Source organism: Podarcis pityusensis, assembly GCF_964106645.2.
Source record: "Podarcis pityusensis genome assembly, chromosome: 3".
NCBI classification, from domain to species: domain Eukaryota; kingdom Metazoa; phylum Chordata; class Lepidosauria; order Squamata; family Lacertidae; genus Podarcis; species Podarcis pityusensis.
In genome coordinates, this window is record NC_138026.1 from 83111464 (window position 1) to 83135252 (window position 23789).

Sequence of the window (23789 nt, forward strand, 5' to 3'; positions counted from 1 at the left end):
TTTGCTACTTATTAGCAGTCAGGACTCTGACACAGAGGATCATGAAGACCAGCAGGGCAAACAGCAAAGGTGCTGAACCCAGGCCCTAGCACTAACATGGGCAGAGCCAGATACATACCCACACCCCACGAGATGGCATCAGCTGAGTCATATTCCACTGAGGAACTGATCCCTGTTACACCAGGGGGCTTGCATTTTCTGCCTGATCACCGACACAGGCATCACAGAAGGCAGGAGCTGAACTAGACATATTCAAGGAGATGACTATCAATGGCTGCTAGCCAAAATGGCTGCCTACATGGTTGGAGGCAGTAATGCTTGCGAATGCAAGTTGCTGGAGACCACAGGAGTGGAGAGTGCTGTTGTACTCAGGTCCTCCTTGCGAATTTCCCACAGGCATCTGGTTAGCTACTATGAGAGCAGGATGCTGGACTAGGTGGACCAGGAAGGCTCTTACTACATTCTTAAGTTCAGGATTCCCACCCCCCTTTTCCTAATAGCCACTTTCTTTTACTTGTCTTGCCCACCAAAGCCAGAGTAAATCTGCGGCCTTAATACAGACATGATGCTGAAACATGGTATAATGTTATGAGGAAGAGCAGGAATGAGTTTGTACACTCCTCCTCAGATGAGAAGCGGAAGTTTAAACCTTCCATTTGTGGTTTCCTATTTTTCAAACTGTGGTTTGAATAATTCAGTCCAAGTGAATTGAACCACCAAACCTTGTTGTACATTGTGTGGTTTGAACAAACCAGAATGGCCAAATGGTCAGGGATGATGGGAGTTCTAGTCCAATGACTCCTGGCACCACATTGCTTTCAGGCCTGTCCATAATAAACAGGTTTTGTGACCTTGTTGTTCTGGGTGTTGGGAGTTGTTTAAATATCAGTCACAGTCTTAAAAAAATTCCATCTCAGGCAGCAATATGTAGTGGTTTGTTTTTATTGTGTTCACATAGTGATGCTTGATAAATGAAAAGCCGAAATATTAGTGAACATCCAAAAGAGGCCAAAAGGTACTTTTAAAAAACAAGGTTTTTTTTTTATCAGGGTTGTGTGTACAATTTTCCTCAAGGCATGTTTTTTGTATTGCAAGCTTTGGCTAACAAAACACCGCTTTTTGAATCCCTGTGGAAAACTGTCGGTAGCATTAACTGCAGGGTGGCAAACAGCATTTACAGTCTAACATAAACTGCCTTGTAGGTTCCTGAACAAAGTGTCAAAATGTAAGAGCTGACCTCTCTAACAGTGTCTCCTGAATAAGTACCTTATTTTATTCAGCTTGATAGCATAAGTCATATTTCATTGTGTCCTGTGTGAGAAAATACAATATCCATCCTGACAGGTGTTTCTAGAACAGTTTTAATAAACAGCATGTGATTGTTCCTTGAGATATTTTTGCCCTCAAATCATGCAGTCCTTATGATGCCTATTGCAGGCGTGTTATACCATAATTGTCTTGCACTGAGCAGAAGTGGCAAAATCAAGACTCGATGGCTAACTAAATTTCCCATTAGATGCTCTAAAAATGGTATTCTGTTACTCCATAAAAACCTCTGTTGTCTTATTTCAGTGACATTAACAGTTTTCTGAATATTCCAAGGTTTGCACATTTTCAGTCGTTCCTCTAGGCCTCCGTTTTCCTATACTAGCTATATTGTTGTTTCTTTCTCTAGAGTTTCCATTCTTGAACTAGATTCACATAGGAAACTGCCTTAGATCGATTCAGAAGATTAGTTTTTCTACGTCTGTGCTGACTGGCATTGGCTTCCTGAGGTTTCAGACAGGAGTCATTCATAGCCTTCCTTAGGACCTTTTGTATATCATCTACCACTGAATTGCACCCTTTCCTTCCCATCCCACTGTACAAGTTCCCTTTCTAGGAATATGAACCCTGTGATCTTTGTAGAATATATTTTTCCAGGTCAGATGGTCTCACTGTTACGATGAATTGGCCATGTGATAAGGTACAATTGACAAGTGAATGTGCTCATAATAAAATAAAAACATGGGGATTTGAAACCAAGTGGATTTAATGTTTACAATATTTTTCGTTGCCGTTTTTAGACATTGCCTTGGTGGACTCTACGGTGTGTAAATATCCATCAGCAGTTGTTAGAAGAAAGATCACCTGAACTCTTTGATATTGCCCAGGCCTGTATACAACAAGGTATACTCAAAATTGACATTGGATATTAGTGGAAGAATCACACGTTGCATTCTATTTGGATGACCATTCTTTTCTTATATTTGGGATTATTTGTGTGCTTGTTTGATTGCTTAGTCCAGGATGCCAATCATAAAAAGTTTCATGTGAACTATTTTTTAGGACTTCTCTCATAACCTGAGAGAACTATGAAAACAAATGAATTTCAATGGACCCTGCTATTGATTTGTAAGACATTTGCTCACTGACTGTATTTTGATGTCACGCTATACTTTAGGATTATATTAAACACTGCATGTGGAAAGATCTGCCAAGGGGAATTCCCCTTCTTCTTCTTCTTCCCTCCCCATGCATAATCTCCTCTGGTGGAGCTCAACCGGAAAATATGAAAATGGTATTAACAAAAAGTCTGGTTGAGCTTTCCTAGGATATGTGCACCTTCTGTATTCAATTAAATTTGCATTTGAAATGGTGTGATTTTAATGGATGCAATTAATGCCCTAAACATCAGTGTATAACTAATTGGAAAGTTGCTTTCAGTGAGCAATATAAAGCAATGTTCGCCTTCATCCTGAAGCAGCCTGACAAGGAAGGCTATTATTAACATAGTAATTGTAGGAATAGAAAGAAGATTCTTTAAAGAAAAGATTAATTACATGTCCATCCAATGGCATTTAACCTCACTGCAGGCAGCGCTGCACACTGGTTACCACACAGTTTTTATGGATATTGGTCCATTTCGATTTGGAAGTAAGTCACACTTTGTTCGTTGGGATCCAAGTAAGTATATGCAGGATTGAAGAAATAAAAACAAAATGATCTCTAGCAACCTTAACTCTTTTCAAAAAGGGGGGGGGGTGATAGTGTTATTGATTAATTAGAATAAAATCCCATTGAACACAAGAACCCTGCTTGATGAGACCAAAGACTCGTATATTTTCAGCATACTATTTCCCACAGTAACCACCTGGAACAGAGGCATATCTAGGCTCTCTTGCATCCTTGGCAAGGAGCTATATTGGTGCCTCCACCCATCCTTTGCACCCTTGGCAAGGAGATGTTGGCTGACCAGAGCAGTAAAGGATGTTGGCCGCCCTGGGAGCAGGTGGGCAGGCTCTAGCCATTCCAAGTCAAGAGTAGAGATGCTGTAATGATTGTAATGATGTAGATGATTCTGTCATAACAAGCCAGTAAGTGTTGCAGTCTTTGTGACCTCGTTGTGTGGTTGGGTATATTTTATCCTTCTGTTCTTCCTGGACGGATGTTTTGTAACCCTTGAAAGCTTAAAATACAGTGGTACCTCGGGTTACATATGCTTCAGGTTACATATGCTTCAGGTTACAGACTCCGCTAACCCAGAAATAGTACCTTGGGTTAAGAACTTTGCTTCAGGATGAGAACAGAAATTGTGCTCCAGTGGCACGGCGGCAGCGGGAGGCCCCATTAGCTAAAGTGGTGCTTCAGGTTAAGAACAGTTTCAGGTTAAGAACAGACCTTCGGAACGAATTAAGTTCTTAACTCGAGGTACCACTGTACTTTTCAGACAGGCTCAAATTCCCCATAAATGTGCTGAGTTACCTATTCTTCTTTAAAAGGTTGTCTTTAAATAGCAGCCAGCTTACAGCAATATTAGGAATTAATTGAAAAGATCTGTACAATCTTGTAATTTGACAGGTACTTATTCAATCAGCTGTAAATGATTTCTAGAAATGTTCTTAGCTTTGTAAGTTTCTTTATCATTTGTGTAGGAAGCAAGATAAAACTTGACTGGAGCAGATTATGGGGGCATGCAGGGAGATGCAATGGGAGGAGAGCATGGGAAAGTCCCATTGTGAGAGTGCAGGTCTGTTCTGCTGGCAGATAGATAAACTTGGGTGTTTTCTCTTTCTGTTTAATGTACCCGTCTCAACTTTGTGGATAACAGCAAAGTATTATGATCTCAGTTGCTGATATCAGTGGGGCAGATAAAGATACGGCTTCATGTTTTTCGGCTTTAACAACAACCTCTGTTTGAAATAGGATGTGGTTAGTGATGACTGTGAAGATTAATTGGAAGATAAAACAAATTAGCTTTATATGACAACATATTCTGGTTTGATACCAAGATTTTTCATACTTGAAAGTAGTATGTTGAAATAAATTATACTTGGCAGGTACGCTAAGCATCTTTTTATAAAAAATTACATCATTCGGCTATTACTAATATCTTGTAACTTTTTTTAAAAAAATGTACCATGGAGCTCAGCCAGTTTTTAAAATAGAAAATCTTTACTAAAGCTATCATTCAGTTCATAAGTGCAGAGCAGTAATTTTTTACACACACACACACACACACACACACACCCCCCAGTCCAGCTTCTTGATGCCAAATCTATAAATATTCAGTTCCCTTTGTGTTTGAAAAGGGTATAAAGGCAAAGCATTATTGCATACTTACTATTCTGTTACTGTGGTAGGATTATATTACTGCTCTGTCTGGTCTACAACCTTGACCAGCTTCTAAGAATGTAAACCTTTATAAAGTGCTTTCATTATGGGAAAATGGGGCTGTTTGGGATGTATATATGCATGAGATCGATCCATTCTTGTAAATAGTTTGGCAGCTTATTTAATAAACTGCACTAGAAAATAATCCAGTATTTTCAGAAATTCATATTTGGATGAAATGCTTGGTACCATTTAAGGACTATAACCTTGCATGTGGTCCCTGACTTCTAATAATCCTAGACTTGTTTTTCAAGGCCGGCACTGTTTTCCCCATTGCAGGCATGATTCCCAGTCATTTTGATCATGGTTGAGATGGGAATGGCCCATGAACTCAAGTTTACCTTTGCCCTCCCTTTCTTTCTTGCATATCCTCCACCCCTTCTTCTCTAAATTTGATTACAGTGGAGTGCTACTACTGCTGCTACTTATTATATTGCTATCCAAAGTGTGTGAAAACCTAGAGGACAAAGGAGCCACTTTAAATTAAAAAAATCTGATGTTGGTGTTGTCTTGTATTGAGTGGTAATACACAACGTGTTTTTCCTCTGCTTCTCATTTTTTGTTTCCTTCTCAGTCCCATTTCCTAGTTGCCTCAGCACCCTTTTTTTGTTTTGCAGTATCTGAAATTGAAACATTATTTACTGATGACGAGTGCTGGCATCTTGCTGTTCAGTTCCACCTGGAGTGCGCTTACACATTCTTGCATTACTATGAGTATAAAAAAGCCAAAGAACACTTTCTTGCAGCCAAAGACATAACCAAGCTACAGATTAATTTAACAGGTATGTTTCTTTTCCCACTTCTTGAACATTAATATTTAAAACTAACTAGGTTTTGTGTTACTTGAAAGTTGGAAAAGGAAGATAATGGAGAAGGGGTTCAAGAGTGCTAACCTGTTTCTGTGGTGCTTTATTTGGGAATTACCTTCGATGAAATCATAGAACCATAGAATAAAATTATAGAATTGTAGAGTTGCAAGAGACTCCGAGGATCATCTAATCCGACCTCTCTGCAATGCAGGAATCTCAACTAAAATGTTTGGTTTCGTTCTACAAGTATAATTTCTAACATAAGAAGTATGTTTAGGGAAGCTTTTAATGTTTGATGCATTCCGTATTTTAATATTTTGTTGGAAGCCGCCCAGAGTGGCTGGGGAAGCCCAGCCAGATGGGTGGGGGTATAAATAATAAATTGTTGTTGTTGTTGTTGTTGTTATACCTCCTGGATCAGGCCAGTGGCCCATCTAGTCTAACACATTGGCCTATTCTCACAGTGGCTAACCAGATCTTTGTGGGAAACCTACAAGGAATATGCAGGATCAGGGCTCAAGAACACTCCCTCTTCCTGTGATTTCCAGCAACTGGAATTCAGGTGCATATTGCCTCTTAACAGCTGAGGTGGCCACTGTGGCTAGTAGCCACTGGTAGCCATATCCTCCATGAATTTGCCTAATCTTTTAAAACCTTCCAAGTTGGTGGTCATCATTGCCTCCCGTGGAAGCAAGTTTCATAGTCCAAATGTGTCCTGTGTGGGGAAAAAGTATGTCCTTTCATCTACCCTGAACCTTCTAACCTTCATTCAGCTTCATTGATATCCCCAAGTTCTAGTGTTGTGAATGAGAGAGAGAAACTTTTTGTCCACTTTCTCGTGCCATGTGTGATTTTACAAACTTCCATCATATGACCTCTTCTTCACCTTTTCTCTCAAGTAACAGTCCCAAATGCTTCAACCTTACCTCATGGAGGAGTAGCTCCAACCCCTTGATCGTTTTGATTGCCCTTTTCTGAACTTTGTGCTTCTTTTAGTTTTCTGCGTAGGATGCCTGTTCATTAGATTGCATATGTTTCCTTGAATACTGGTTGCTGGCACAGAGGGAAGTGGGAAATGGACAGAAATCCCCTCTTCAGTTCAGAAATGTGGTCAGTCTTTAGGAACTTGGTGCATGAACTATCTCACCATTCATTGCCTCTAAAAATAAACCCCTGTCTCAGTTGGTAGAGCATCATGCTCTTAATCTGAGGGTCGTGGATTTGAGACCCACATTGGGCAAAAGATTCCTGCATTGCAGGGGATTGGACTAGATGACCTGCGGGGTCCCTTCCAATTCTACAATTCTAGGATTCTTCCATGATAATTGACTATTTGGTGGTTCTCTGTCTTTTTCAGCTAATTGTTTTGGTGCTGGCTCTGCTCTGCCTTATTTCTCTCCCCACTGCCTTCTCTTGTTTTATCTTTTAACTGGCATGTTCTGTAAAAAGCTGTATGATCTGGATGAATTGCCAATATTGTGGGATGGGTTTACAACTTGCAGCTGGTAAGCTTTGGGTGAAGAAGGAATACTGGAGTGGGAGCATTTAGAGTAAGTATTAGCACATCAAAATACAGCTGTGGTTCGTATAAACATGACTCAGTTGGGAGTCTGCTTGCTTTGATCTCTGCCTTGCTCTTTCCAATTTTAATGTCACTGAGCCTAAGTAAGTCTCGAAGTGTGAGGATGTTATGTACAATCCTTGAAGAGAACAGAGATCTTCGTTTGCAAGTGACAGGCCCACAGTTTAATAATGGTGAATGAAATTACTCGTTTATCAGTCTCAAGGTACAACAATACAATAAAAAAAAATGGGGCTTTTTGCAACAAGAAAGTGTTGACTTCTCATTCCTTTAGGAGTGTCAGCTTGACCAAGAGGCAACACTGAGTTACTGATTTTACCTGTTAATAATGTACAAAGCTAATAGTGATCTGCTGACCTGACACATCTTGTTGAGGAAGCACCTATCACACACAGCATCAGGAGCACCAGCATTATATACCATTGGGGAGAAGAGTCATAGCACATATTTTTCCATTTAGGTTCAATTTCCAGCTCCTTCTATTAAGAAAATTTCAGAGGTAGGGCTGGGAAAGGACTCTGTGTGCAAGACTTTGCAGAACCATGTCAGTAAGGATAAACTGAACTGGCCTAGATGGACCAATTGCCTGACTTTGCTTAAGAGAGCTGTCACCTCTTTATATTCTCAGAAATGCATCAGAGAGCACCTACCAAGTATTTTATGACAGGCGTTGCTGTGATTCTAGGGGCATAAAATTCTCAAGATTAATTACAATAAATACTTAAATCAGAATTGGGATATAGTTGGTTCATGAGCCATTCTTCTGTCCTGTTTGTTGCGCCTAATCTTTGCTCTTATTTGGGCTAGTTCTGCCTATCGGCACACAACTCATGAATTTATTTGCATCTATGGATAAACTTGTAAGTATTCATGATTGTCTTACGGAGCTAGAGTCCAGGTTCTGTTTAACTGCATTCTCAGGTTAGCATAGGTTTTATGCTGCAAGATAATGCCTTAGAAGTAAATGCCTATTTTTCAGTTGAATTTAAAATAATCAAGGTTTCAAACTACACTTGGCCTTTAGCCATGCCTTAATGAGCAGTCCAAGTGGAACTCGTAACAGGGTGAAAAAATCAACAAATAATCAACTCTGATTGATTTAAACTTGCCGAGTTTTCAACTACAAGGACATTTGTCTTAATATAATTGTCCTCACGGAAGTTTCCTGTGAATTCGTGCCAGAAAAGAGTGGAAGAAGAATTGTACAGTTTAATTTTAAAGAGCATGTAGCACCTGCTGTTCTTTAAATTATTTAGTGTGTTGATGTCAATTGGCAAGTTACGCACAACTTCCCAAGGGTGCCATAAGCTAAGTTAACACGGTACAACTCTTGCACAGTCCAAAGCTGATTTATTCTGTGTCAGCTTAGAGCCTAATAAACGTACATTGAAAACCAACATTTGTTATATTTTTGGGTACTTCTAAAGTTTGGAACTAGTTCAGGTTGGTCAAGAGCCATTGAAAGTTGGTGCCAAACTGGATGTGGCACCAAATGCATCTTGGCATTTGAGGTATACATTTTTCTGTAATGTAAATAAGTGACTGGTGGTGTTAATGGGGAATTTTCTCCCAATGAAAGAGCAGCTTCAGAGGGACCATTGCAGGGGAGGGGAGGGTTAAATTGCCATTCCACACTTGATCTCAATAATTAAGTCTCCCAGATCATATTTACATTAACATGCATGTTTTTTCAAATGCAAATATGCTTTTTATGTCTCCTCTAGTTTGGCCTTCCGTTGGATAATCATGAGTAACATGTCAGTAGTACTGCTCCTTTATGCACCATGAAGGCAGCATTGGGTGTTCTTGACTAGAAAGAAGCCTGCTTAACTCCTGTTAACACATTTTTGAGGACATTTCACATTGTTATTGTGGTCCAAAAATATATCATGACAGTCTGCCCTTAAATGCAATACACTCTGTTTAAATCAGTAGCATAGGAGGAAGCTGAGTAAAGATCCAAAACGTGCATTTATTTATGGTCAGAGTGAAGGAATAGGTTATTTGGGTGTCAGTACCCAGATTAGTGAGGTTAAGTGGGACTTGCCAATGTCAAAGAGAAGATCTGTTGCTGTGGCCTCAGTGTGAGCTAATGAAGGTCTCTCGTAAGTGCTTTAGTGTTGAGGGTGAAGGGGAAAGGCTGCATTTTATCACAGTGGTATCATGTCAGTAAAAAGCAAAACTAAGTCCAGGCAAGTCTGAATGGATTTCTTTCAGCTGAGTTTGGACCCATCAGTAGGGAGAGTGGTGGCATCCAAATTCGTAACAATAGATGTTAATGCAATATATTAAGAGCTGATAGATTTTCTTTTGACCCGGCTTACATGCTGATTTACTAGAGAGGTAAACAGCTGCTTTTGAGGCTTTGTGGTCTGACTTGCTGTAACTTGAATGAACACAAATTTAGTGTTTTTCAAAAGCATATTTTTCTGCCAATGGAAAGGAGAAAAGTATTTTCTGTTTCCATTCTGTTTGGGTTTTAAATGAGCATTGTCAGACTGAATATTTTATGAGTTAGCTATAAATCTGTACTCAACAGGGCTCAAGCTGGAGTAGCGATGATCCATAATTTAGTGGTGCCACCATGCTATAATTAGAGAAGCTTGCCTTATAATGTGGCCAAAACTATAGCATCTCTTTGAAACTGCATGATAAAAATAGCCCCCCCAAGTGCTTTGCTTAGTTTCTCGAGTATGATTAATATGATAAATGACTTATTAATATTGTACTTAGCTATGTTTGTGAAATTGTAATTCCACTTGGGATACATTTTGGAGGAATAATTATTCCTAATTGTTTTATTATATAATTCTAATTACTATATAAGTTACAGTTCCACATACATAATTCTGTATTTTATTTGAAATCTGAACTGTCAAGGCTCTGATTCTATCTGGCCACTATCAGAATCTCTGGAAACTGTTGCTGCAGTCAATATATTATCCAAGGCTGCTGCTTATAAGTCCCTAAGGCAGTATAATTGAGGAGAGCACATTCCAGTTGCCTGACAATCTCTCCCAGTGGTTTCATGTAGTGCTAAATGGGGTAGAAGATAAAATGAAACCAGATTGGACCCCATAAGACAGGGATGGAACCTATGGCCTTGCAGATGTTGTGGGACTCCAAATCCTATCAACCCCAGCCAGCATGGCCAATGGACAGGATCAATGGGAACTATAGACCAACAATACCTGGAAGGCCACAGGTTTCCTCAGTACTGCTTCCTGGAACCTGCCTCTAGGAAGTCTGTAACTACCACAGATTAGTTCCCTCCTCTTTCCCCAAATATCATGAAGGATCATGTTAAACGAGAGACACCCTCAGTGTAGCAGTGTGTCCTTCTAACAGTAATCAGCTTTAATTGTGAAATATACTTATCAAGTGTTTTCAGTTATTTATTTAGCTAATTAACAGTACAGCTTGTATTGGAAAAAGCCACCGTTTATTAATACATATTTGTGCTTTGTTGTAAATTTTATTTATCTACTATGACATTTATACCCGTCCTTTGCTCTGTAGGGAACTCAGGATGGCATACATGCTGTTTCTAGTCCATTTCCCTTCCAGGCACTGACCAGACTTACATTATCCTTTAAATAAGACATTATACGTATATGTATAATCATACATTAATATATTTACCCCATGAATATCCTATATATACATACTCCTATATAATTTTACATAATACATATTAACTATTCGTACATATATATATTTACCATACGACTATTATTTAAGTATTATTAACCTATATATCTGACTTAAGAATATTCATGTATATCGTGCATTACTGTACTACCTCATGGATATCCATTAATCACTACCCTCCATAATCTTACATGCAGTAGCATTTTCATTTTGAATGGTGTAGTGTTGACTGTAATTAACCGATAATTAATCAGTTTAGTTGAATCTCGTTTTAGGGGTTTGGCGAGAAAAAAATTTGATTAAATATGAAAAATTATTGGTAGGGGGGTAGGGGGGTTTGCCATAAAAAAAATGTATTTTTTTTTAGTTAAATTTTAATTTATATGGTTAAATTTAGTATTATAATTAATTTAGTTGTTGTAGAAAAAATATTAATAATTTTTTTGATTTTGTGTGATGAGCACGGACGCGGAGTATTGTGTATAAAATATTGCATTAGAGGTTTTTTTGAAAATTTAATTAAAATTTTGTTGAAATTTGTTGAAAATTGTATGGGAAATTTTAGGGTTGCGTTCGTGGTATAAAAAAATATGTCTAGCAAGCATTAAGACAATAATACCATATAGAGAACTTGCGCGAAGACCATTGCACTGTTAGTGTAATCTGTCGGCAAAGATGTCACATCTTGTGCCTTGAGAACATAACCTCATACTCTGTGAAATATGTATATGTGTCTCTTAAATTGTAACTTTGGTATATGTAACTAGAATTTCTGTTTCCTCTTGATGCCTAACTTTCTGCAGGTGCCCTGGGGAAAAGGACAAGATTTCAGGAAAACTATGTAGCACAGCTCATATTAGATGTTCAACGGGAAGATGGCATTCTCCTTCCTCACCGTGAGCTTAGTCCAGCACCTTCCCCACTTGAAGATTTAACAAAGGTATAGGAATTTTTCTTATGTAATGTGCTGTTCAACGTAAGTAGATTGCCACGCTTGCCTGTGTATGTCTTATAAAAAAAGGATAAAGGGGATTTTGAAGGCCAATAGAAATTAAGACTGCATAATGTGTATGAAAGGTACAGATATAGTAATAGTAGTATTTCTTTTATAATATATAAATCTTACCTCATTGTGTGCTGTAAAATGGTAACGGCAGATTTTATATATACAGTATGTATGTATGTATGTATGTATGTATGTACTTACTGTGGTGGATAAATCCACAAAGCTTTGGCCATTTTAGCAAGAACTTTCCTGGAGCCTAATGATACACACACACAAAATTCTTTCATACTGCTGTGTTTCAAATATATATTTGGTGCAACATCCTTAGAAAATGCTGCCAACTTAAATCAGAGAGGAGCAAGGGAGAGTGCCAACATGCATGTGTGCTCACTTGTTTGTTTGCAGAGGCAGTTTCCTGTTCAAGAGCGTTGTGTTTGGGCTGGTGCTCTACTGATAAGCATTGCCTTTATGGTTGTTTGCCTTTCACTAGCAGTGACTCAAACTAGATTCAGACTACTGTGGGAAGATGTGGAAACAGTATCCTGTGTTACCATGGATTTGCTGTTCAAAGCAGCAGTTTTCAATGAACAGCCTTTGCTATTCTAGGGCAGTATTCAATGAAATAGTTGCATGCATGTAAGCAGGGGGTGTTCTGGGGCGGGGGCGGGGTGTCTGCCCCGGGTGCCATTCCAAAGGGGGGGGTGACAAAATGCTGACCCCCAATCGACATCACCTCCTCGGGCGCTTGCTGTGCACCCCCTCGATGCATGCCACGCCCCCCACAGACGGCGCACCACGCCTCCTGGGATGCACACAGCTCCAGTTGCCGGAGCAGGTTGCTCCGTCTCTGCATGCAAGCATTGCTACTAGTGCAGTGATATTCTCATGCTGTTGCACCATCCTCAAACCTGCTTTGGAGGGTTTTGGGGAAACCCAGAACAAATTTAGGGGTGCATGCAGGGAGGAGAGGGAGAGAACATTTCATTGCACAGGAATAAATCATTGTGCTGGCAGAACGTTTGTCTTAGCGCTATCTCCAATAACGTCTGTGTAGGCCATGCAGAGTACAGGGAAAGTTCACAGCAGCTTGTATTGCAACCTGGAGCGGCATGCTGAGGTAGACATGCAGCTCTTCTCTATGGCCCATGTGTTCCTCCACATTTGCACATGGCTTAGCATTAAGTCTGAACAAGGGATACTGGTTTGTTTTGCTCTAGATGTGATCTGTCTCTTAAGGTTTGTTCATAGTTTTCTGATTAGATGATAAACTGGGGGTTGTTGTTTCCTTCACATGCTTGCAAGGAGGAGCAAAGCAGCCCAGATTGCCACATTCACAGCAAGCCATTAACTAGGGTCCAGTGTGACATGTTTAAAAAATGCCACTTGGTGTACATGTACATTTAAAAGCAAAGTCATTAGATATCAATAATAATAATCAGTCTAGCACAGTGGTTTTCTAACTTTATATTTTCATGGATAATTTTCCACATCAGCTTTACTGAAAAACCCTTTAGCAACCATTGCAGAACCTGTGTGTGTTAATTCTGTTTCCATTCATGGTTCTACAGCTCCGTCAGTTGTCCTGCATTATTAAAAAAAATCATCTTCAATACAGTTGTTTTTCTACTAGGAAAGAGAATACTTTTCTTTTTACTGATAAGTCAATATGAGAATTTATATTTTTGGCAGAGTTCAACACCAATGCTGCTGTTAAGGGTTTTTTTATTGTAACTTTCAAATAGCTGAGCAATTTTAATGTGAATGATCACTTGTGTGATTTTTTCCCTCCCAACAGAATTATGATTTAAATGATGACACAGTGCTAAATGAAATAAAGTTTGCAGAATCTCATCAGAACCAGATGCCTGACTTATGTGCAGAAGAGCTTGCTGTTATTCTTGGAATTTGGTAAGATGATACCTGTTGGTTCCACTTCGTCACTCTCTCAAGTGTATGGCTGCAGCAAAATGATTATTCCATAAAAACTTGTTGGTGAAGTACTTTTGGGGATGAGGTTAGATCCACACATGCACTCCCCTGTAGGGCCGGTTGAAGGTTCCTTCTATTTGTACCTTCTTCACACAAAGCAGGAGACTTAAGGGCCAGGTTAAACTCAGTTGTGGAGCTATTGGAAGTCAATGCAATGAGTCCCATAGTGCAATGGAACTTCTCCCCCAAACCTGCTTGGGAGAAGAGAAGGAAGATTATACCATCTAGAAAACAGAAATGTTTGTGCTGATGAAATGTTCTGCTTAGAGTGACATTGAATTTCATGTGATTTGACTGCTCTTTCGCTTTAACAACTTGGTGTATTATAAAATATATCTGATCTGATAATCTGAAAGTTTTGTAAGTGATATTTATAGCTGTTTTGAAAATGAATTTCAGAATGTTTATATTTAACAGACAGTAAAATTTGACTGATTGGCAGGTGTTGGATTAATTTCATTAATCCCTCTTTGGAGGTTATTCTCTGGGCATCTCTCCTTTTTCTTCAGCTTGGACATCTTAATTATATGTTAAATCCAGCTGAAAATGTTGTTGACTATTGTGTATTGTATTTTTAATATTGTATTGTAATTGTCGGACAACTTAATGTATTTAATTGATTAGCAATAATTTTATGTTAGCTGATTTGTACCCAAAATCTTCATCCAAAGTTGCCTGATGTAATTAACAATATAAAATGCAAAAACCAGTAAGGCTCAGAATGTGATTTTTCCCCCCTTCTATGCAGCATAGATTTTCAGAAGAACAACCCGGTTCATAAGCTCACAGAAGAGGAGCTGCTTGCTTTTTCATCAGTAAGAAAATTACCTATCTCCACTTGCATTGTGTTTAAACATTGTTTAATGGCTTCTCCCTCTGCACATAGTAGAAGGAGCAGCCAGATTGGGCCTGGTGGGACTGCCTCCGTCAGTCTCCTCTTGTTCATGGGATGGTCTGAAAATGCCTTCTGTGACCATATTGTTGAACACACAGAGGCCCTTGGGCACAGCTGGAAATCCTGGCTGATTAAGTTTCACAGTTGTGTGGAGGGATCTGTATAAATTATGCAAAAGTGTTTCTTAAATCACTTTTCATTTACATCGCAAACTGTTCATGGCTCTCTACCAGGTGTTGGGAACCTCAGTCCTATGTGTGAAATTGTGGCCCTCCAAGCAAGCCCCTCCGTCTGGCTCTTTGAACTCTTCCCCAGGCAGCCCCCTTCCCTGACCCTGCTTCACACCTCAATGTTTTTGCCTGGCTGGAATGTGCCCCTGAGCACTGACATTGCCTCTTGCTTGTCTGGATGGAGGAGGACATCATCATCATCATCATTTATTACTGATACCCTGCCCATCTGGCCTGGCCTCCCCGGCCACTCTGGGCGGCTTCCAACAGAATATTAAAAACACACACAAAAAAACCCAAACATTAAAAACTTCCCTAAACAGGGCTGCCTTTAGGTGTTCTCTAAAAGTCAGATAGCTGTTTATTTCCTTGACATCTGATGGGAGGGTGTTCCACAGGGCGGGCGCCATTACCGAGAAGACCCTCTGCCTGGTTCCCTGTAACCTCACTTCTCGCAGGGAGGGAACCGCCAGAAGGTGTCTGGGCAGAACGATGGGGGTAGAGACGCTCTTTCAGGTATACTGGGCCGAGGCCGTTTAGGGCTTCAAAGGTCAGCAGCAGCACTGAGGGGTGTGCATGATTTTTAAAACTAGCCTGCTGTACAAAAGTAAAATGTACATATGTTGCTCCAACCATCACTAGCAAGCGGCCAGAAGAGAATGTGGCCCTGAGGAAGAAGGGTCCCCCATCCATGCACTATGTTGTTTGTCTAAAGTGCCATCTTCAGTTTGTGTGTGGCATGTAGTCACATTCCTAATAGTTGTATGGGAAAGCAATCTAATCCCGCGAGTTAAGTGTTAACACTTGGTGAAATTGCCTGACAAAATTGTCTTGGACAAATTGCTTTACATGCTCAATCCCCACTGACCAGGAGTGGTGTTCGGTGACACAGATTACTTAGTATTTCGACAAGTTCAAATACATGTCCAAAAGCTGTTCAGAGTTCAAAGTTGTTTCTGTGATCAGTTTGACAGGCTTTGGGGGCTGGTGGTGGGTGACTTGGGGGAAGCTGGAAATGCGGCTAGCTTCCAGCTTTTGGTATGATACTACCTTAATGAGCACATTTATCAAAGAAGTATTCTTCTCATGATTGAAAAACATTACAGTATTTAGAAGCTCCTTTATATCCATAAGAATTCCCATTTATCTTTGTATTTTGCTTTGTGCACTGTTTCATTACTGGAGAAAATACAGCAATTCTCCCCCAAGTGAACTGAATGAGTGCATTCTGGTTTCCTTGATTTCTGTTCTAGCTGTTTTAAAATTATGAAACCATAAAGGCTCAATTAAGAGGTTGGCTTTATGAATTGCTTTGTTCCTATGCCTACTAAAGCTTTTACTGAATACTGCATTTGAGATAATACCAGGGAGGAAACGGGCAACAATAGCCACTTGTAGCAGAAGTGTAGGTTTGTAAATACGGTATTTTTCATACCCAGTTTTATTTGTGTGTCTTGAAGTAATGAAGCTCTTATTTTGGGCAAATTCTTCATGTAGGGGCATGTATACTGAAACAAGTCTAGAGAAGCTAATTCCAAAATACATTGTGTAGACTTTAAGCTGCCACTATACTCCTTTTGTCTGCAAATGGCTAGCATGGCTGCCCCTCTGAAAGTTATTACTACTGTGCCATCTAGTGGCTGATTATTTGAATACAAGTGCATCAGTGCACCTTCTGTCTCTCTGTGAAGGAAATTTCAAGGAAACTTTTGCTGCCTTTGAATGATGTATTGCCTGTCGTCAGCCATTATACTTATTGCTAGTGTTAATACTGATCATATTATTTGTCAATTTGTTGATGCAGAAATTGGCCATAGGGGAAGAACCTTCTCAAAGCATCTTACTTTTGTACTAAGTCTCTAACCTTCACTGTACTTCAGGAAGTTGTGGAAAAATAAAAGGAAAGTTTCTAGTTCTCAGGTGCTTTTGGTTAAAAGCCTCCAATTATATTTGCCAACACCGTAAGCATCTTCTTGGTTTATGCAAAAAAATTAATTACAGAAAGAGAGTTTTTCAATAAAGCCAAGATTCATGTTTGATCCTAGCTCCTCTAACATCATATACACTGTTGTGTGTATGTGTGAGCAGGCATCTTCTCAGCCTACATGTGGATTCCTAAATCTGCAGGCTGGTTAGATGGTTGTCATACATACATCTGATATCTACTTACATATGAGACGTTTCAAGATACCTTGAAGCATCAGCATTCATACAGCTCTTTTTAAAGTGATTAATGAGTCACTACTTCATTGTGGGCATTGTAGCTCGGAATCCCAGTAACCATGTTGATCTGTCAGCGCACAAAAATCCAGATCAAGGTTGGTGATGTTTTGATGAACCCAATGACTTTTTTGTGTATCAAACACCTGCATTTGAACAAAAGGCCAGGGGAAACAGTGAAGGATGGGTAATTATTATTATTGTTGCTTCAAGAGAGGTCCAACTTAACTTTCAGCAGCCTATGTTCCTTCCATACCCCTGGTCTTTCTCAGGGTTTTTGAGTTGAGTTGGCTGTTATCGCTAGAGGAAGTCCCAGTCTTTTCTCATAAGGAACCTTAAGTTTCAAATTATATTGGTTGGCCACTTCATTCAATATACACTTGATTTCTCTTATTCTCTCCCTCCTCGCACTCTGTCAGAGCTGTGGCAATCCATAACTCACAGTCTCCTCCATCACTCAGAGTCTGGAATACTTATCTCTTTCATTTAGCTTTCCTTCCCCAATAATTGGTAACAATTCCCAACTGTATGGCTGTTGCTTCCCCTTTTGCTGTTCACCTGAGTCTCCTGATAAGGGTGGGGGAGGCCTATATTTCCATCCCCGTCCTTTCAGCCAACTTCCAGCCTGGCCATGTTTCTTCTTGGCCACAAGCCCCAAATGGCCTGAAGATGGGAGGCATTCACAGACAGTTCCTTAGAGGCAGCATATCTGGTACTTTATTTATTTCAAACATTTGTACCTCCTGTTCCAGGTGGCTTATATCTACCAAAAGGTGAATAATATTGCAACATTCAGAAGCAAAGGTTTTTTTTTAAAAAAAATAATGGGATAGAAGCATACCTAATCATATATTTTTTTATCCCATTATGTGGTTCTGTTGCATGTGAACTGCCTCACGCTCCCTGCTGAAAACAAAATATATAATTGCAGTTCTTGCTGTGCAGCAGTAGTGGGGAACTTTTCTAGTCCAGCGAACTAGACTGTGGTGACCTCAGGCCAGGTTTGAAAGGTGGGTGCTGCTGCTCACCTGTCAATCACTTGACACTGCAGTAACATCAAGTGGCCTTTTTTGCCATCGGGAGTCTTCCGAAGCCCCTTTCATAGCTCTTAGAAGAGGAACTTCTGAAGATCTGACAGAAGCCCTGCTCAAAGCGGAGGGCTAGATAGCACTTTTGAGTGGAGCTTCTGAAGAAGTCACCCATTGGCACTGCCTTCCAACACCCTTTCAGCCAAGTCTGGCTCTTATCAGCCGTTTGCTGCGACATCAGGTGTAGGGCAGGTGGGTGTGGCTTTGCCCTCAGGGGCAAAGTGGGGAGACCTGTTGAAGCCTTCATGCCAGAAAATTTCCACTCCATACTCTAGAGACAGTATTGATAGGGACCCACACCTAGGTAAATAGATTTTTCAGACTTCATCCGCAATCCAGTGAGCTGTTGTTGTATCGTAGGCAGGAGTTGCTTTGATCTACAGCAGAATCCTCTGCCACAAATTGCTCTTGAAATTCCTTGAGCTTCAAAAGCAACTTTATCTGTGATGTGGAAGGGCTTGTATGGATTCTTGTTTCGCGGATAGTTGCTCATTACAGACCTCCCCCCCCCCCCCCCCGGCTGCCACTCAGCGCTGCCTAAAACTCTGCTGTGAGGGATTGTAAAGACCTTTTCAAAACAGCATGCCGGGTTGTATGGGGTAAATTGGAACGAGCATTTTCCTTCACAGCACAAAGAGTTCTGCTGGTCCATAGGATCTTCCTCAAGTGTGTTTGTTCAATTATTTTTTGTTTAGAGTTCTTGTAAACCTCTCAACATTTAAAAATTCCAAAGTATTATGTAAAGGATAAAATGTGCAATAGAAAATGGCATATAAAGGACACAGGATGCAGTTTAGTATTTTTCACAATGACCGATACAAACGTCTTTAGCATACGCTGAAAGCAGAATATTGTGAGGGCAATTGAGGAACAAAGCCAGAGTCAAAATTGGCTTTTAATGAAAAATCAAATTACATACAGTTTCTAAAACAGTCTGAAATTTTCCATATAATTGTGTTTTTAAAGATAAATCTGCCCTACTGAGCTTTTATCAGTTCTTTTGAGATTGAAACTGGCGCCTTAATATGAATGGATTAATGCTCTTGGAAACCATTAAGAGCAGTTTTTAAGGAAATAATTTTAAAAACAATTGAAGCATAAATACAATTGTAATGCTGATCTTGTATCTATTTTTATATTGTCAACTTAAATAGAAATAAATTTAAATCAGTTTGTCCTTCTCATTTTATTACATTTGGCCATGCTTGAGGACCCAGGGATGAAAACAATTGTGCTTTTGATAAACTCAATTTTAATATCTTAAAAGTTTATAGAGCAAGTCACTGTTTTTCTTCATAGTATATGAATTTGGGCTAGAACACTAGCCCGTGTTCTTTGTTCAAATATTTCTAATTTATACGGGAGACTTTTAATAGTATTACAGTTTAAACTTTTTGTCTTTATTGTTCTGTTTCTGCTGCTTGCCTCCACTTGCTTGGTGAAACATAGGAAAACATTTTGAAAATCAGATAACGGTATTAAAAGGGGTAAGATCAAGGGGACGAGAGAGCTGTCAAAACTGATAGAATATTGTCTGGTTCAAAGGTGAACCAGATGGTGAAAATAGCTCTGCATTCCACTTCGTTGATCCTTATTTTTCATAAGTGTTCAAATCCTGTTGACATATGGGAAGGGAAAAGATCCATACATACTTTTTCTCACCTCTGCACCTCCTCTAGTCTGGATACATTTCATAATTTCCCTAGAGACTCCATTTTTAAAGAATCTCTCTTAGCAACTATTGTATTATATAGGGTGAATTAACAGGGGTGTGTTGTTATTTTTTTAAAAAAGTGGGTTGGCTCCAAAGAAACATGAAAAGAAGGAAAATATCAGCTGATAGTTCTTGCAAAACCTTTCCTAAGAGTTCACTTAGTTGTATATTATGTGGTCCCTGTAGTAGTTTCCATGCTTCTGTTTGGTGGGGAGGTTTTGCAAATAGAACATATTTTCTTACAAAAGGCTCTAGCATAAGATATGAAACAGCCTTTCAGTGAGTAGGACATCTTCCGTATATAGACAGGCACCTTTGTATCCTTTGTATAAATACAAAATGAATAAATTCAAATGCAGGTAAATCTAATTTCTATGGGCACAAAATCTCTTCTTTTTAAGTAACACTGTGCATACCGTCTTGGTTCCCATCCAGGAACACACTGATAGTTTTTTGAACTTGCAGCACTGACAGGTGTAGAACAGAACTATCATCTCTCAGTGCTGTTTAAACAGAGGCCACTGAGTTGTATGCTTGGTTTTGCCCCTGATATTGCTGGGATTCCCCTTCCCTCTCCATATGTGTTTAAGGTGAATGTTTACAGCAGAGACACCCTGATTTCCCAGGGGTTTTTAATTGTGGGGGTAGCATCCTCGGGTATCAAACACAAGAGGATCTGGGAAGAACTGGGTGATAATTTGGACAGGCTAAATAAAAGCATAGCCTTGAAGCCCTGCTTGTACAGTGGTGCCTCGCAAGACGAAAAGAATCCGTTCCGCGAGTCTCTTCGTCTTGCGGGTTTTTTCGTCTTGCGAAGCAAGCCCATTAGCGGTTTAGCGGATTAGTGCTACAGTATTAGCGGCTTAGCGGGCTTAGTGGATCAGCTGATAAGCGGCTTAAGATAAGCTGATAAGCGGCTTAACGATCAGCTGATAAGCGGCTTAAGATAAGCTGATAAGCGGCTTAACGATCAGCTGTTAAGCAGCTTAGCCATCAGCTGATAAGCGGTTTAGCGGCTTGGGGAAAGGGGGGGGGGAGGAAAAAAACCCCGCAGGAACTCGCAAGACATTTTCGTCTTGCGAAGCAAGCACATAGGAAATTCGTTTTGCGAAGCACCTCCAAAACGGAAAACCCTTTCGTCTAGCAGGTTTTCCGTCTTGCGAGGCACCACTGTACCCATGGTGAGTAATGCCAGAATAGGGCTGTGGTGTTTGCCAGTCAGCTGTAATGCAAGGCAGGAGGAAGGAAGCTCATCTTGTGTCCTAGTGGCACATCAGAACAAACAGCACAAGCCACATCTCTGGTTCTAATGGGAGTTTAGCAGAGAACTGCCTAGCTGAGCCCAGTGTCCTTTCTTGCTTCCTGCCTTACCTAACAGCTCTTCAGTGTTATGAATTGCTCCAGACTGAAGCCTTTCTAAGAGCTGATTTGCTCCTGTGAGGTGGAGTCCCAAACTCGCCAACCGCCAGTGGCTGTGACATGAGTACTACTGATTGCTGTTACTGAATGTGCCTTCCCCAATGCAGTTCACTTTTTGTACACCTGCTAAGAATAACCTATATGTTCAAACCCATTTGTCTTGACTAGAAGATTGTAAAAGCACCACTACGGAGGTTATAGGTTAGGCAACATTATTCGGAGAAGCATTCTGTCCCTTCTCTACAGGTGTTATAATACAAATAATTCTAATGAAATGAGCTTGGTGAAGATCTCACATGAAAACATTGGCTGTCCTTTCTCCCTTCTGTTAAACTTTTTCTCTCTCCATTCTGTCTTTGTGCTTTTATGTCACGCCAGTTAATTTGTGGCGGTCTTCTATTCCCGAAACCTTAGCAATGTAAAATGCTGGTACTGTGTGTGAAATTAGGCTTCCCCTGACAAAGCTCTCTTGTTTCTTCACGCTTTCTTTCCTTATGTCACTATTTTCTCTGGCAGCCTGGTAGACAACTGGCCTGGTGTGTACCTAAAGATCTTCTCCCTCTCGTTTGTCTTTGGCCAGCTGTATCTTCTGTGAGTCATTTGGTCAGGAAAGACTTTGACTTCTTTATAGCATGAAAACAGGATTACAACAGAGTGCTGTTTGATCTGGCATAGTATTTTAGAATGCTGAAACAGTTCGTTCTTTAAAATGTCTCACTTTTCCAACCTTTCATCCTGGTTTACCCCAGTCTCTGGTGTAACCGTAAGAGGTGCTTTTATGTTCTGTCTTAAAACTGAAGTTTCAAATGACTTCTTAGGAATTTTTCTTAGGACAATTCTTTTTTCCACTTGATTATTGGTGGCTCATGTATACTGGAGAGGTCTGAGGAAACACTTTTAAAGAACTTTTACATATGTAGTCTATCAACTTCCCTTTTTATTAAGTTTTGTTGGGCAAATGATTTTGGTGTACTGGGAGAATGGATTTGTTCATACATGGAGGATCCACAGTTTTGCTCACCATGGTGAATACCAAGAGAGCCTCTGGCCAGCATGATTCCTAGGCCTCCTCCTAACTCTGAAGTTGCAGGAACACCCCCAGGGCAAGTATTTGACACAAGTCTCAATTTGTGTTGGCTCTGACTTGTTTGGTGTTCTGGGTGCCTGGCAATGGCAGACCAGCTAGTGGGGAAGGGGGGTGGAGTAATTTTTTAAAATTTAAAAAGGAGAAATGGCTTGCACTGAAATATTGCAAGTTCTGATTGAATCTGAAGCATGGCTGACCTTCTTGAAATAATACATGCTTTGTTCCAGTTCACTGTCTAAAACAAATAACATTAGAACAGTCTATTTAATATTAGAGAAATCTTAAAACTGTTTTTAAAAGGTGTAAGACAGAAATTAATTCACACATTTTCTTTCTAAATGACTCGCTCGAAGACCCCTTCATTTCCAACTCCGTATTCCCCAGGGATTAAGTACAATATTAGCATGCACTGCATTCATTTAAGAATTCCTGTTGTACTGTTAGCTATTGTCTATGAAAATCCTTGAACTCTGGCATTGAAAAGTTAAACCCTTTTCATAGAAATCCAAATTCCTGATTTATTGCTGTTGAGATTGGGCCTTCAGAAATACATACTGATGCACTATGATGTGGTATGGAAGGCTGCGCTTGCTTGGTTTCAGGAGCTGGTCCAATCTAAACATCTAGTTGGGGTGGGAAGACAGTGTTGCAGTCAAACATGGCTAAAGTGGCTTTCAGCCTAACACAGAATAAATGATATGTTTGGAGTAAGGTACATGTTGGTAAAATGGCTCAGCTCCACTTGAAGTGCAAATGGAATCCACGCCTTGTGTAGCTTTAGCCTTCACTCATTATTGAAAACCAATTCTTTAAACAAAATAGTGAACGGACTCATTTTCCTCGCATAAAAAAAAAGGTTAATTGCAAGTCTCTTCTGATGAAAAACATATTCCAGAACTGAAATGTGTATTGAAACCCTGTCAAAAATGAATTAAGATTCCCAATAAGAGCTGTAGGAGTTTGAAGAAATTTCCCTGGTCTTGGCTGTAAAACTTTGGCACTGCTTTGCAGCAAATTAAAACCAAGAATAGTTGATGCCAGCTATACCACAATGGCTTGTTCATCTCCTAACATTGCCCCTGAACAGGATGTAAGTCTCTGTTATAAAAGGTATTGCAAGAAAAAACCTAGAGGCTATTGAAACTATCAAGAATAATCTGCACTAAAAGATGTAGGCAGACGCAAAAATGTTGGCATTACTAAGTATGAATTTTATATATGAAATGAGGATAGCCAACAAGGTGCCCCCCCCCCGGTGTTGTTAGGCTACATGTCCCATTATAGCTCACCATTCTGGAGGGCATCACAGTGGCTACTCTGGAGTAGAATATTACACTCCAAGGCACTTGAATATTTTAAAACACTTAGATGCCTTCCTTCTAAATGATTAGCCAACGAATCAGCTGAAATGCTATCTAAAGCTACCTGTTCTAAAGTAAATTATCA

At 39.9% G+C, this 23789-nt stretch overlaps 1 protein-coding gene across 1 annotated transcript in view; it reads left to right on the forward strand.

The window, feature by feature from the left end:
- TTC27 (tetratricopeptide repeat domain 27) overlaps positions 1–23789 on the forward strand; it is an 81087-nt gene that overhangs the window by 7947 nt on the left and 49351 nt on the right. The window contains exons 5-9 of the mRNA XM_080997691.1: positions 2067–2169; positions 5271–5435; positions 11499–11635; positions 13497–13609; positions 14439–14505. Coding sequence (XP_080853817.1) covers positions 2067–2169; positions 5271–5435; positions 11499–11635; positions 13497–13609; positions 14439–14505 — 585 coding nt within the window. The remainder of the gene's footprint in view (positions 1–2066; positions 2170–5270; positions 5436–11498; positions 11636–13496; positions 13610–14438; positions 14506–23789) is intronic.